Source organism: Phocoena phocoena, chromosome 3 (assembly GCF_963924675.1).
Source record: "Phocoena phocoena chromosome 3, mPhoPho1.1, whole genome shotgun sequence".
In the NCBI taxonomy this organism is placed as follows: domain Eukaryota; kingdom Metazoa; phylum Chordata; class Mammalia; order Artiodactyla; family Phocoenidae; genus Phocoena; species Phocoena phocoena.
Window position 1 is genome coordinate 123507724 of NC_089221.1, and position 14755 is coordinate 123522478.

The 14755-nt window shown below is 53.7% G+C and overlaps 1 protein-coding gene across 1 annotated transcript; it reads left to right on the forward strand.

The window, feature by feature from the left end:
* The first annotated feature begins 7102 nt into the window (after window positions 1-7102).
* On the forward strand, window positions 7103-8436 carry POU4F3 (POU class 4 homeobox 3). Its single transcript, XM_065873292.1, has 2 exons — window positions 7103-7222; window positions 7540-8436. Exons 1-2 carry the CDS (start codon window positions 7103-7105, stop codon window positions 8434-8436), a joined length of 1017 nt encoding a protein of 338 aa, XP_065729364.1.
* Window positions 8437-14755: the final 6319 nt, after the last annotated feature.

A 14755-nucleotide genomic window follows, 5' to 3' on the forward strand; every position in this document is an offset into this window, starting at 1 on the left:
GCCTATAAATACAGTGGCACTTTAGATAAAACTTTCATGCAGCTATTTAGATCCTTTAAAATATAAATGATTTCCTCTAAATTTTTTATCATAAATCAGGGCATGGAGCTAGGCGACAAGACGCCGATTTCCCCCCTGATGGGAGCAAAGCCTTCACCTGTCTTCCCTCTTTCTTTTTCTTTTCTGCCTTTCTTTTTCTTCTTCTTCTTCTTTTTTTTTTTAATTTACAGAGGCTTGTTAATGACTCTGCTTCTCTTTGCTGCATCCAGGGCTTAAAGGAAAGTGAACAAGTGGCAGAAGTTTCGCCCATTTTCCTGGAGGCTGTCTAGTGTGTGCAGGAAAGCTTGTGGCCTCTGGGCAGCACACCTGAGTTCAAATCCTATCCCTGCCACTTATTCCTGTGTGACCTCAAGGAGCACACTTAACTTCTCTGACTGAGCCTCAGGGCTCCCCTCTGTGAAACAGATGTAATAATAGTACCTACATCATAGAGAGGGTGGCTGTGAGGATTAAGTGACATAAAGCACAGAGCCAGGCTGGCAGAGTTAGAGCTCAAGAAACAATGAGCTGTGCACTGATAGACAAGTTACTTCACATCTCTGAACCGGTTTCCTTATCTAGAAAGAAAAGGTGGAGGGATAATGCTCACTTCTGGGAGTATTAGGAGGACTGAATAAGACAACAGCAGACTCTAAGCTTCTTGAAGCAGGGACCATGTAGCCCTTGTTTATCATTTGATCTCCAGACCTAGCAGGTGCCGGGCACAGACTAGGTGCTCAGCAAGCATTTGACGGATACACAAAGCAACAGAAGTCCCTGCTTTACTTACAGAGCACACTGCAGAACCATCAGAACGTGGTTTCCGTTTATGGCGATGGATTTGGCCTCTACCTTTTCCCCAAGATCTACACTTGAAACCTTGAGGTATCCACACAGGTCCTGAAGGGGCCTGTGGAGCCCGTCTCCCTAATCCTGTTATAGTGATAAGGAAACTGAGGCCCAGACACCACGAGTGACTTGTTCAGGATCACATAGCAGGTTAGTTATACATCCATATTAGAATCCACACTTCCTGTGCTCTGTCCCTTGAAGCCTCTTCACAGCCAAGCTGGCTGGGTAAGAGAAACGGCCTAATCCGTTGGCCATGGAAGAGGTAACAACAAGCTAGGCCACAGGGGGATTGGCTTTATGACTTTGAACTCTGAGACACCTATGAACTGGAGAAGAGGGAGGCAAAACCAGTCCTCATGTGCCAGAACCATGTGTTTATGGAGTCCAGCTTCTTGAGGGCAAGCACAGAGCTGGCCACACTGCTCACAACACATATGATAATGTCTAGAGCTCGAAGATGAAGACACAGGGGACCTACATAGGGTGTGGAGGGAGGAATATGCAAAAGCTGTGGGAAGTTATTAGGAAGAGTCTCCTGGGCCATGACACCTCAAACTCAAACGATTCCCCATGAAGTCCAGGACTAAACCCAGAAAACTTGGGGTCTCTCGCCTCCACTCTGGACCACCCACTGGAAGTAGACCTCGAATCCTATCTCTGTCCTGTTTAAATGCTCTGCTGGCTCCCCACTTTCCTTGGAGCAAAACCCAACCTCTCTGCAAAATCCAGCTCCTACCTTTTGACTCTGCCATTGCCCACATTCGCAGTTTTCCCACCACACTCCCCCCACTCTAGCCTTCCTGCTCGTCCCTGAACACCCCAAGCTGATCCCACCTCCGGACCTTCACCCTGAGCTGTTCCCCTTTATCTTCCGTTTTCTCCTTCCGGTCTTGGCTCAAACGTTACTCCTCCCCTTCCTGTCCATGCATTTTCTGTTCCATCACCCTGGTTTATTTTCTCTGTAGTAGTTATCACTACTGGAGGCTTTCTTTTTTATTGCTCATCTTCTGCTGAAGCAGCAGCTCCAGGAGGGTAGGGGTGGCAGGTGAAAGTCGGGGACTGTTTCACTTGCAGCTGAATTCCTACCTCTTAACATAGTGGCTGCCACATAGTAGGCACTCAGTAAATGTCTTCAGTGAAAGAATGCGTGGTGGAGAAGGGCTCTTGGCGATCCCTGGGCTCGGTCCTCTCATGTTTCAGATAAGGAAACAGGCCGTGAGGAATCAGGGACCTGCATGGAGCCCTACTGCCTGAGAGCCAGCGCTTGGTCTGTGGCGGGGACCCCAGGGGAAGGGGAGGACGCCTGGCGCGTGCGGGGCCCTTACGGATGCTCGGCCCCGGGCTCCTGAGTCCCACTGGGCGTCTCGGATCGTCCAAGGCCGCTCAGACAATACGAGGCAAGCGGCCGACAGGCGAGTCCGCAGCAGCTGCGCAGGCGGCGGGTACATGTGAGAAGTTTGTGAAAGGAGACGAGAGAAAGGGAGAGGAAGGCGAGGCGGGCGGCTGCGAACACCTGGCCAGGCAGCAGCTCCGCCAGCTGCCTCCCCGCGATGGCATCTTGAGTTCGGGCTGTCCTATCGGGGTCGTCTCCCATTCCACCCCTTTTCTCTCTCCCCAGCACTGGAAGGTGAAGGTTGGCCAGGGATGGAGGTGGGAGGGCGGGTAGCTGCTGGCTTCTCCCTGTGGCCTCAGCCGGAAGCACGCCTGGAGCGGGGCCAGACTCTGAGCCTCTGGAAGCATGGCCTTCTGAGAAAGGAATAAAAGCTGGCTCGCCCCGCTGCCTCAGGCCCTGGGCTTGGGTGGTGGGGAACTGGTGCCAGTCCGGGATGTTAGTCAACTTTCAGCATGGGCTTGGGAGTCAGAGACCTGGCTTCCAGTCCCCACTCTACCATGCTTACTGCCTTCAGGCAGCTCAGTCTCTCCGTGCCTCAGTTTTCTTATCTGTGAACCAGAGAGAATGATATCGACCTCACAGGCTTGATGTGGGGATTCAGCGCATAATACTGCTGAAGCACTCAGCCCAGAGTCTGGCACACAAGGAGCCATCCCACCAATGGCTCCTCTTGTTGTCACTGTCATCACAGGCCAGAGTCCTGGGGAGGATATTATTCACGCATTCATTCATTCAACACAAATTATTAAGTTCCTGCACGTATACCTATATATACAGGAGCTTAATATATCTCTATCTGTAGACACGGCGACAGATAAGACTCATCTTCAAAGAAGTCCCGGGGTCCTTCGAGAAACAGAGGCCGTGAAACATCATGTTCTTCCCAAGACATAATAGAGGAAGATGCGAAAGAGTCAAAGAAGGAAAACTCTTTGAGTCCTGGTGAAACTTACATAATTAAATCAGGGCTTTAACACCATCATGTAACAAGTGTGCAGAGCAAGTTTTTCTGAATTGATGGTCCCGGATCATCTGCACACAAATCAAGGATGTCTATTTAAAAAGCGCCTTAGTCCTTGTAGCCAAATCTCTGTGTGTGGCCCTAGGATGCCATATTTTAAGAGGTTGCGGATGATTCCTACTCACAGCAAAGCTGAAAGCCACTCCTCAGGGAAGATGCCTCTCCCCACCCCGCTCTTCCTAGCACTCCTATAGGGCTATAGTCCTTCTGGAGAACATGGTGCTTTGTGTCCTGACTTAGGCTTACATGTAGCCATTCTATTGTCCCCACTAGACTATGAGCCCCTGAAGCAGTGTGCTCTATTCCCGCAGAACCTATACAAGGCCCAGCTGTCAGTAGGTATTCGGAAATGGTTGTAGCACGAAGAAAATGCCCCATTTAGGGTCACTTGCGTAAATGCCCATGTGGTCCTTCCCTGGACCCTCAGACAGATTTTGTTTGGTCCATACGTGATGTGTGTGTGTGTGTGTGTGTGTGTGTGTGTGTGTGTGTGTGTGTTAACCGTAATTTAACGCATGGGGTGGGGACATGTGCTCTCCAGTTTACCACAGTCCCAATCCTCCCTTGTATACACCCAGCTAATTAATTTTACCAGAATTGCCCCTGACAGAATTTAAGTCTGCAAATCCCGTACAGTACAGAGGATGTTATCAATTGCATTCTGGGGCTCTCCTTCAAGTTACTTTCTGAATGGCCTTTTCCTTCATTCTTCTCCAGTCTGTTATCTCCAGGGCCTTCTCAGTAAGAGTGGTCCCTAAAGATGGCAGTCATCTTCCTGCTGGCTGCTTAGAGCTGCTAGTAGACCCTCTTGAAGGGAAGGGTGGGAAAAACCCAGGGAACACAGGTTGTCTGATGCAAGCATGGTTTTTGATTTGTGATCCTAATGCCTCAGGAGGCTGGAGTGAGGGCTGGTGAGCCAAAGGTCTGCACTGGATGCCTAAGGGGGCTAGTTGGTTGTGCTCTGTCTCTGACCCCTGTCTGACCTCGACCCTGGCTAGTATCTCCCAGGCCCCTGAAGGGACAAAGTGGGGGAGAATGGATGTAGACGGGCCTTTCCCTTCATTTCTGGGGGTTCAGCTTCACAGACAACTAGGGTCTCAGGGCACCGCGAAGTCAGGCGAGTTACAGATTCTTCTCCCTAGAGGATCCAGTATACCCAGCTTTTGTCCCCATTTTCTCTTTTGGCTTCTAGTATTGGGCAGAAAACAAGAATGAGTGGTCCTAAATGCTGGTGAGTGATACAATAATGCTGCTTTTAGCTTCTGGAGAGTTGAGGATTCCTGGAGAGAAGCTCCTGACCTGCTCAAATTGTATTTCATTCAAATTAACCAGAATGGTAGTCTTTTGCTGCAGCTGGAAGCATTTAGCGATCATCTAGTCCAGCCCTCTCTTATGGGTAAACTGAGGCTCAGCCAGCGTCACACTGACACAGTGTTTGAATGCTGTCCCAAGCCCAGGCCTCCTGAGGCTCACGGTCCCGGGTGTGTATTCTGTATTTCAAGAATCCCACCAGCTTTGCTCTGTGTCTTGTGCATGAATCTACATCCCCTCCACTGCAGTGCAAGTTCACTGTCAACTTCCCGCAGTGGATTTTAGACTGGTGATTCCGTGAGGGTAGGGATGGTGTCTGATTCACATCTGTGTCTCAACCTTCACCACGGACTCTGGTGCAAAGCAGGTGAACAGAGGAGAGCAAGGAGCCAGTTTGTACCTGCAGACAAACCGTTCTCTAGAGAGAGGACCCAGGCCACTCCTTTTCCCAAAGGAGGGAGGAAGAAGAGAGGAACAAACATTATTCCATGATTTCAGTGTGCCAGGCACTGTGTCAAGTGCTTATCTCAGCGCATTCCTCACAACAATCAGTGGAGGTGAAACTACAATGTCCATTTAACAGATGAGGAAACTGCAGTACACAGACACCGAGTTGGCTCCTGGCCTCTAGCAAGCAAGATCCCAGGGCAGAGCCTGAGGCCCCAAGCATCAGGTTGTGAGGAAGGTGACTCAGTGCTCTCCTTTCTACTCCAGCTGTCAAACATCTTCACCAGAACCCAAGAAGGCATAGCAATGCAATTCCCATTTCAGAGCTCAGGAAACCGAGGCTCAGAAACGGTTAGTGAAAGGGCCACACGTGGCTTCCGCACCGGGGTTAATCCTCTCCACCGGTTGGAGGAGAGGACCCAGGCAAGGGGGTTGACTCCGATGTGGAGAAGACCTGAGGGTGGGGAGGCCAGACCCGGCTGGGCTTCCTCTTAGGCCAGGGGGTGGCCCCTTTCACCCCGCCCCACCCCCGTTAACCTTCGTGGAATCCTGACTCACAGCCCCAGGCGTGGGGTCCTAGCTTACAGGCTGCCAGGATCACTGAAACCCGAAGGCCGCTCCGCGGTGGAGGCGACGAGGTGGGCTCAGCTGGGCGCGCAGGGCTTTTCTCCCAAGCCCGAGGGCGGCGCGGCCACGGTCCCAGGATTCCCCATGCATTATTCACGATGTTTACTAGCGCGGGGAAAGGAGAGGAGAGAAGAGGGAAGGAGAGGGGAGCAGAGGGGAGGCGAGGGCGGGGCAGCACTAACCTCGGGGCACGCAAGTCCGAAACTTCGGGAGGAAAGATAAAGTAGCTGAGTGGTTAAGAGCCTGGGAAGTCAGACGTGGCTCCTGGCACACAGTAGGCCACCAGTAAATACGTGTGTAACGGATAACGACAACGGAACGAGTGAGTGAATGGCTTTGCTCCCAACCAGTTATGTTGTCTTGGCCTTAACCCATCTGACCCTCGTTTTCTTCGTCTATAAAATGGCATAACAGTAACTATTCCACAGGGTATTGAGGGCACCCTGAGCCAACTCTAACACACAGTAGGAGCTCTGAAATGAACGCTGCTGTTGTGGGTAATGGGGCTTGTAAGCATCAGCGGCCCAGCAGAAGTCCTCTGATCGACTCCCAAGGCCGGTGGGCAGTTCTAAAAACTAACCTGCAAGATTCCTTAGACTGGCGGCTTGGGGAATGGGGGAGGCGGGGGGCAAATTGTCTTTCTCAAGCGAAGGCAAGAAAGACAAGTGCAGGGAGGAAACTTCAGACCTCCTGCACTGGGCAGGCAGTTACTTTCCCCACCTCCACCCCGGGAGGTGGAGGTCACCTGGGGCTCATTCTGGTAGTTTCTCATCCTCCCCGGAGCCCGTCTGGGCGCTTGGAGGCGCCCCTTCGCTGCGCGGCTGGGCCGGACTCTGGTGGACCGCACCGGCGTGGGACCAGGAGCGCCCTGGAAATGGGCAGTTTGGCGGCAGCCGGGCAAAGTGTGTGTATGGGGTGGGGGGTGGGGAGAGGGAGGGTCAGCTTCCCGGCCTACGGCTGCCCTTCTATCTGGGTTATGAGAGTTGGGACAGGATGGAGAGGTTTGGGACTTTGGGGGAAAGAAGGTCCGAGAAGAAGAAGAAAGAATCCGGAAGGTCTGCGGGCTGGAGCCGGGCAGGGCGGGGCGGACGGGGAGAGGCCCGGCCCGGCCAGGGTATAAATGCTGTGTCTGGGGCGGCGGGGGCCCGCGCGGAGAGCTGCTGCCTGGCCTCGCCTCCCGGGCCGCCCCCGCGAGTCTCGGGCACGTGAGCACGCCTGCGCGCGCGCCCGGGCCCTTCCTGGCAGGCTGCTTGTAAGATGAGTGAAGGAGCAGGTGGGGGAGAGGGGAGGCAGCGAGCGAGAGGGCGAGGGGAGCGCGGGCGCTGAGCGGCGCTCACTTGGAGTGCGGCGAGCGAGAGAGCGACAAGAGCCTGATCCATGTCCCTCGCTGCCTCCCTGCCCGGCGTGCGAAGATGATGGCCATGAACGCCAAGCAGCCTTTCGGCATGCACCCGGTGCTTCAAGAACCCAAATTCTCCAGCCTCCACTCCGGCTCTGAGGCCATGCGCCGAGTCTGTCTCCCAGCCCCGCAGGTACGTAGTGGAGCATAATTACCGCTCTAAGGCACATTTTTTGACAGGCACTTGGTTCATGTTTTTTTCATGTCGCCCAGAACAATCGCCGCTGTCTGAACCCCTCTCCTTGTCTCCCCCGTGCTCTCTCCCGGCGCGCGCTCTCTCTCTCATTCATGTCTCTGATCCACACGTCTGTTTCAGCAGAGCCTCTGTCTCCGTATTAATTTTTATGACCTGGGCTTTGAGGAGAGGCATCTCGGTTGCTTGAAAACGTGTTTTAATCCTGAGTTGACAGTATTCCCCACTGACCGTGCTGTGCGCCTTCTCGCTTGCAGCTGCAGGGTAATATATTTGGAAGCTTTGATGAGAGCCTGCTGGCACGCGCCGAAGCTCTGGCGGCGGTGGATATCGTCTCCCATGGCAAGAACCATCCTTTCAAGCCAGACGCCACCTACCATACCATGAGCAGCGTGCCCTGCACGTCCACTTCGTCCACCGTGCCCATCTCCCACCCGGCCACCCTCACCTCGCATCCGCACCACGCAGTGCACCAGGGCCTCGAGGGCGACCTGCTAGAGCACATCTCGCCCACGCTGAGCGTCAGCGGCTTGGGAGCCCCCGAGCACTCGGTGATGCCGGCACAGATCCACCCGCATCACCTGGGTGCCATGGGCCACCTGCATCAGGCCATGGGCATGAGCCACCCACATGCCGTGGCGCCTCATAGCACCATGCCCGCATGCCTCAGCGACGTGGAGTCGGACCCGCGAGAGCTCGAGGCCTTCGCGGAGCGCTTCAAGCAGCGGCGCATCAAGCTGGGGGTGACCCAGGCGGACGTGGGTGCGGCTCTAGCCAACCTCAAGATCCCCGGCGTCGGCTCGCTCAGCCAGAGCACCATCTGCAGGTTTGAGTCTCTCACTCTTTCGCACAACAACATGATCGCCCTCAAGCCGGTGCTCCAGGCCTGGCTGGAGGAAGCCGAGGCCGCCTACCGAGAGAAAAACAGCAAGCCGGAGCTCTTCAACGGCAGTGAGAGGAAGCGCAAACGCACGTCTATCGCGGCACCGGAGAAGCGCTCGCTGGAGGCCTACTTCGCTATCCAGCCGCGGCCCTCATCCGAAAAGATCGCGGCCATCGCCGAGAAACTGGACCTTAAAAAGAACGTGGTGAGGGTCTGGTTCTGTAACCAAAGACAGAAACAGAAACGAATGAAGTACTCGGCTGTCCACTGACTGCTGCGGGGCGGAGCGTCCGGGGCCGGGAGAGCTGAGTGTATGTCCCCCTGGAGTTGGGGGGCACGGTTATGGGAGCCCCGAGACGTTTCCTGGTAGGTCAGGCTCTCTCCCCCGAAGTCACAGACTTTCCCCTTTATCCCACCTCGTTGCCTCCCGGCCTTCTCTTTCCACTCTTTTCTTTCTATTCCCACCAGAAAAGTTTGGGCGCTAAGAAAAAAATTCCTGAAAGGCAGGCCTGGAGGGGCTTGTGCTGTCCGTGGTGCTGAAAATCGCCCTCGCGCACAAGACCGCGCGACCTCACGGCGGGAGCCCAAATGCAGGGGATGGTCAATTGGCCCGAACGCACGACTCTGGGGTGAAGACACCACTTTACTAAGCGCGACTAGACAAGGGGTGAAGGGATGGGAAGGAAGCGATAAGGAATAACACAGAGTCTAAGTGGGGCACAAACATGTACTGGAGATTTATTTAGAGTATAAAATACATGTATGTTTCCAAAGGATAGCCTTATACTCCGTTCGTCGCCTAAATTTTATCCATTTCATCCTTTGGTTTGTTGTAAGTTGTCTAAGGTAGCATAGATTAGGTTCAGGGAAAATGTTCGGGGAGTAGCGGGCTCCGAGCTGTTCTCCACCATAAGGTGGGCTCCAGAAAAGGTGGACCCAATTCAGCGACTGAAAATGCTGGGGTGGGGTGGGGGGGATCCTGTAGCTGGTTTGCAAGCAGCAGCCGGCCCCTGCTGTGGCCCGTCCGCCACGATCTGCTGGGTAATGACAGCAGTTTGAGGGGTAATGCCCGCCTGCAGGAAAGCAGGACACTGGTAGCAGTCGGACTGAGGACTCTCTGACCCCAGCTCGCTCTTCCAGCCAGACTCCCAGAGCAGTTGCGTAGAGGCAGCTGCTCGAACGAAAGTAACTGTAACTTTTCCGAATCATATGCAAGTCCTTCTAACATGTCTCACCTCATTGTGCTTTTATTATTATTGTTAGCACCGTTATTTACTGTTATTTATTTAACTCTACTTCTTTCCATCCCCCAACCTCTCGGCGGAGGTTCACTCATAGCTTTGAACGGAAAGAGGGGCGAAACCCCGGCCTGGATCTTTCTCACCCCAAGTCCCTCTGGCCCCGTCACATGTTTTCTTTCGTTGCTTCATGTAATTTGTGTGTTGCTGTGTGACCTTTGGTTTCATTGTCCGAATAGACACAAATAAAATATTGTTTCCTTCTCTCTTTACCCCTTGAATTAACTTCTAAAATAAATGCTTTATTTTTCAACCAGAATTGCAGTGTTTTTTCTTTCTCGGAGATTAAGGAGTACTAGTCTTGGAAAGGATTTAAAAGTGAGAACCCAAAAGGGCCGGACTTTCATTTCCAGGAGGCCAGTCTCCTGCAATCTTCCCTCCTTGCTCCTCTTTCGGGGCTGCCTCATCTTCTCACCCAGATCCTCCCCGGACCTCAGGGTTTCCAGGCCCTTCCTCCACGCTTCCCACGTGCTAATCTTTCAGCTTCTATTTGCTCAACTTGACTCAGACAGAAAACTTTTAGGCCTGACTGATGGGAGCAGGGGCCCCCAATGCCTCCACTCATTGGCTGAACGATCCTGAAGTGAGTGTAACTTCTCTGAGTCTCCATCGGTTGTCTGCAGCATGCAGATATGAATACTTACAAGGCTATTGTCAGGACTAAGTAAGATTATTTATTTAAGGTGTCTGGTAGTGCTTGGCTCTTCTCGGGAAACGATTATTTTAAAAGTTTCAAACAGCTAGATGGGAGGTGAGGAGAGATGCAAAAAAGGGAGGAAAGTGTTCTTTGCTGGGACAGAGTCGTTTGGGCTTCCTCGAGGTCAATTCAGAAATTCATTTGGAATTGTCACCCAGGAGATTATTCCACGGTCTATCGAGGCTTCTGTCTGTGTGTGTGGGGGGGTGGGGGTTGGATAATGAGATAATTGCGGCAAAGATCCTGGCCTGGTGCCTATACACAGTAGGTGCTCAACAGATGCCGGTTTCCTTCTCTCTCTTCCACATACTCTAAAAGGGGGAGGAAATCTTATCTGTGAGACGCAGAAACACCTTCATGATTTAAAAATTAATGTTCCAAGTCCTGGAGTCGTCTGTACATTTCCCCACTGTGTCTGCAAAGAACTCTGCGTCATCACCTCTGGACTGAAATTCGAAGCAGAGCGGGTCTCCCCTCCGAGCGATACGCCCCCCATTGCAAAAGCAAACCTGGGGATCATCCCCAGCCCCTGGGTCTCACCCTGTCGCCCCCGCCTTGCGCACCAGCCCCAGCGATTCCTCCACCTCCCTCTCCATCGGGTGTCCTTTAATAATAAATGCCCTTATGCCATTACATTATATTGTGGGTTTTGAAAATTTAAAATACGGCTGATGCAATATTAATTGCCTATAGTGGTATAAAACACAGGGCCAGAGCCCAGCCGGGCTGCAGATGAGGTGGCCGTGAGCGTCCCGCGCGCCGAAGCGAAGTGCTCCAGACAGACGCGCCTTTGCGGGCTGGGAGGTTTCCTGCAGGTAAGGGCCTTCGGCTTTTTTGGCCCGGGGAAGAACCCGATATCCGCCTCCATCTCCTTTTCGGAAAGTTCCCCGCTGTTATATATTTGCTTATTCATTTGTTTGTTTTATTAATAACCTCAAAAGTTTGGGAGACTTTTTTTGGAGAGGGCGAGATGAGTCGCCTGAATGCAAGGTCTGCGTCAGTAGTGGCCCGGCAGGGTTGTGAGTTGGAGCCGCGCGTTTCGGCGTCATCCGCTTCAGACGCCCGGGACCGTCCGCGCGCACGAGTACTTTGACCAGTTTCTACCTGCCGGCGGGAGCTGTGGCCGGGTCCACGAAGCGCCCCATCCTCTCCCGCCCCCTGAGCGCGCCGGGCAGGCGCCGCTGCCTCTCTCCTTGGGCTCTCTCAGGAAGCGTCGGGAGCTGTGGTTTCTCTGAAACTGTTCAGTCGCCTCTGCCACTCGTCCGGTGGAGGCACAGACTTCTCAAGGGGTGTGTGTATGTGTGTTTGTGTGGCGGGGGTCGGGATCTGGGTACCAGACGGTCTGGGATTCACGCAGGCCTGATTTGCATCCTGGCGGGTCATTTCCTAATCGTGTGACCTTGGGCAAGTCACATTACCTCTCTAAGCCTCTGCTGATGGCTGTACAACCACACAAAAATTACTCTGAAGAGTCATTGAAAAGCACTCTGGAGCAGATTTTCTTTTACCAAGTCTCATCAACTTGCAGCATTCACTGCCTAAGGCCCAGCTGGGGGTTTCTTTAGACTGTGCCAAGGTAAGGTGAGGCCAATGTTCTGGGCTGCTTTTATGGAAAGCTGCACTTGGCCTCTCATGATGGGACTTTGAGAGTCATCTGTGGACCAGAGTAAGGCTTCTAGGCCCCTACCTGGCTGGAACCAGGGCCTGACCTGGAATGAGGCAGGCATACACAAGCCAGCACGGCTGAAGCCTTGAGAGGCAGAATGTGGAGGAAGGAGCCCTGGGCTCCTGGGCCCAGGCTGTGTGATCTCTGGCCAGGAGCTTCCTCTGTCTGTGTGCCTCTGGTAGTGTGAGTTTTGTCTGTTTCATGCTTAATGCCAGCACAGGGTCTGGCTCAGAGTGGCAGACAATACGTATCTGTTGAATGAATGAATGAGGTTTTGTTTTGTAAAATGGAAGGACCCCTCTAGCCCAATCCTCTCTGGATTTTGGGGACTATAGGGAAAGACAGAGGCCGTCAAGAATAAACAAGTCAGGAGCAGGGCCAGGGCCAAGGGTCTGCATATCAAGCTTCCATTTAAAGACAGCGAGTTTCCCTCCTATTTAAATTAGAAGAGGCCTTGCCTCACTCTGTGGTGATCATGGGTAGAGATGGGGTACTCTTTGACATGGGCTTTAGAAACTTGAAGAGGAATCTCAAGGATCAGGGTGTGACCTCTGGCCTGCTGAGTGTGCCTGACCCTCTCTTGGCCCTACTATGAGCCTCGGTTGTTTTACTTTCCTGCTGAGATGTAAACCGCTCCAGCTCTGGAGTGGACAGACCTAGGGTGGAATACCTACTCCATCTCTTAGTTGACTAAGTGACTTTACCACTCTGAGCCTCGGTGCCTTTATCTGTGAAACTGGAAAAAAAAAAATGACTGTCTTTCAGGATTGCTTTGATGAGTAAATGAAATCACAGAAGCCAGGGCCTGACACATAGTAGGCATTAATGGATACTCTCTTTAAAATATTACTTATACTCAGAAAAATGAGAGATTATGTTGCAGTGGCAAATTTCAGGATTTGGAGTCAGGTGGGATCAACATTTTTCCTCTGTAAACCATCATCTGTTCATGTACAAAATGAGAGTAGTGAGAGATGCCTCCGTCAGAGGCAAGCTAGAAAGCATAAAAGAAATTTCTTTGCATTCTGTTCATCCCAGTGACGGAAGGAACGAGGAATTCGCTTCCCAGGAGCCCATAGAGCGATTATGTAGCTCCTACTAAGAGGCTTGACCCTCTGACAGTTCTCTGGACTCAAGCCTTCCTCCTCTGTAGAATCCTGGCAAACATCAACTGTCAGTGACATTTCGAGACTCAGCGCGGCGCTTCCCCTGGAGGGGCGGGGCTCCAGAGGGCAGAGGAGGCGCTGAGGATGAGGCCCCTGGCTGTTCTCCCCGCCCTGCACCCACCATTGGCCGCCGGGGTTAGAATGCGTCAGCCAAGACGCAGAGCGAAGAAGCATCTCTTTTCACTGAAGGAGAGACTGAGGCCCAGAGAAGGGCGGGCACACTCCTTCTACCTTAAATTGTTCTTTTACCCTGTCACGCTATCAAACTACGCCGTTGAATTTCTTTCTTAGTCCTTATTACTCCTTGATAGCACCCCGTTTGTTTATTGAGCAGTAAAAGCGCTTGGGGCGAGCAAGAACCATGTCGGCCCAGTTCCCCGGTCTCCTTGAATCGAGTGTAGGACAGCACACAGAGTGAGTGCTCCACAAATATTTGTTGGATAAATGAGTAATAATGATCTCTGACACGTATTGAGAGCTTCCTGTATGTCAGGTTTTGTTCCAAGCACTTTATATGCATTGGCTTATTAATCCTTAACACCGTTGAGTAGGTACCTTTTTTTTTTTTTTTTTTTTGCGGTACGCGGGCCTCTCACTGTTGCGGCCTCTCCCGTTGCGGAGCACAGGCTCCGGACGCGCAGGCTCAGCGGCCATGGCTCACGGGCCCAGCCGCTCCGCGGCGTAGGGGATTCCCCCCGGACTGGGGCATGAACCCGCGTCCCCTGCATCGGCAGGCGGACTCCCAACCACTGCGCCACCAGGGAAGACCGAGTAGGTACCATTTTTAAGCCCAGTTTACAGATGAAAACTTGGAGGCACAGAGTGTTTATGTAACTTGCCCAGGGCAAGTCGTGAACTTGTTTAGTTCAACTGTTTAGCTGTTTGGTGGAGAGATCTGGCAGAAACCTGCTGATTCGCCTCACCCGTCCCCAAGTGAGACTCGACCCTGGCGAGGGGCAGGGGAGGGGGGCCGCCAAGGGTGGGGGCGAAGCAGGCGTGTCGGATTTGGCTGGAGACGCCAGGGGCGCAGAGGAGGTGGCGGAAGCCGACGAGGCCTGCTCTCCTCGCCGGGTTCTGGGGGGGCTCCATCTCTGCGGGTCTCCCCCTCGTGGTTCTGCGCCTCTCACGTCTCTGTTCCTTGCTGTGTCTGTTTACTTATCTCCCACACACCCGCTCTCAGCTTCCCTCGGACTTCTCAGGCGCGAAAGTCTGGCCCCAAAGTGCAGGAGCGAGGCAGGCCGCGTCCCCGGGGCGAGCACAGGGCCCTTTTCCCTTCTTTCTTCTCTTCCGCTAAGCGGCAGGATCCCCCGCGGTAACCCGCCCGGCGGGCTAGACGGAGCCAGCGAGGACCCCGGCGGACAAATTAGTCTCCCCTTTGATCGCTCTTTTCTGATCAGGTCAGGTTTCCCTCCGCCCCGCGACGGCGCTTCCGCACCGGCCCGGCTCCCTGGGCTCCCCCAAGGGGTCAGGGTTCGCCCGGCTCCGCCCCGCGCCTCCGCAGGAGACTTCTGCCGCGTTCCGGGCCTGGAGCCCCCTGGACTTTGGGCGGGGCGTTTCGGAGAGAGGAGTGGGCGCCGGTCCCAGGCTGCTCGCGGGAGTCCTCCCCTCCTCCCCCATCCCCCCACCCCCGGCCTTGCCTCCGGTCCTCAGCGCGCGGAGTACCTGTCTCCGTAAAACGTCAGTTCTCTGCTCCGTCCCTCAACCCAGTCCGGCCCAGTCCGGCACGGGAGGCAAACTGGTACCGAAATAGCATTCTCTCTCTT

Bases quoted from the DNA above. Each gene is read 5' to 3' on its own strand.
- POU4F3 (XM_065873292.1), top strand. From the start codon at position 7,103: ATGATGGCCATGAACGCCAAGCAGCCTTTCGGCATGCACCCGGTGCTT. The intron at 7,223-7,539 runs GTACGTAGTGGA...TCTCGCTTGCAG, and splicing joins TCTGTCTCCCAGCCCCGCAG to CTGCAGGGTAATATATTTGG.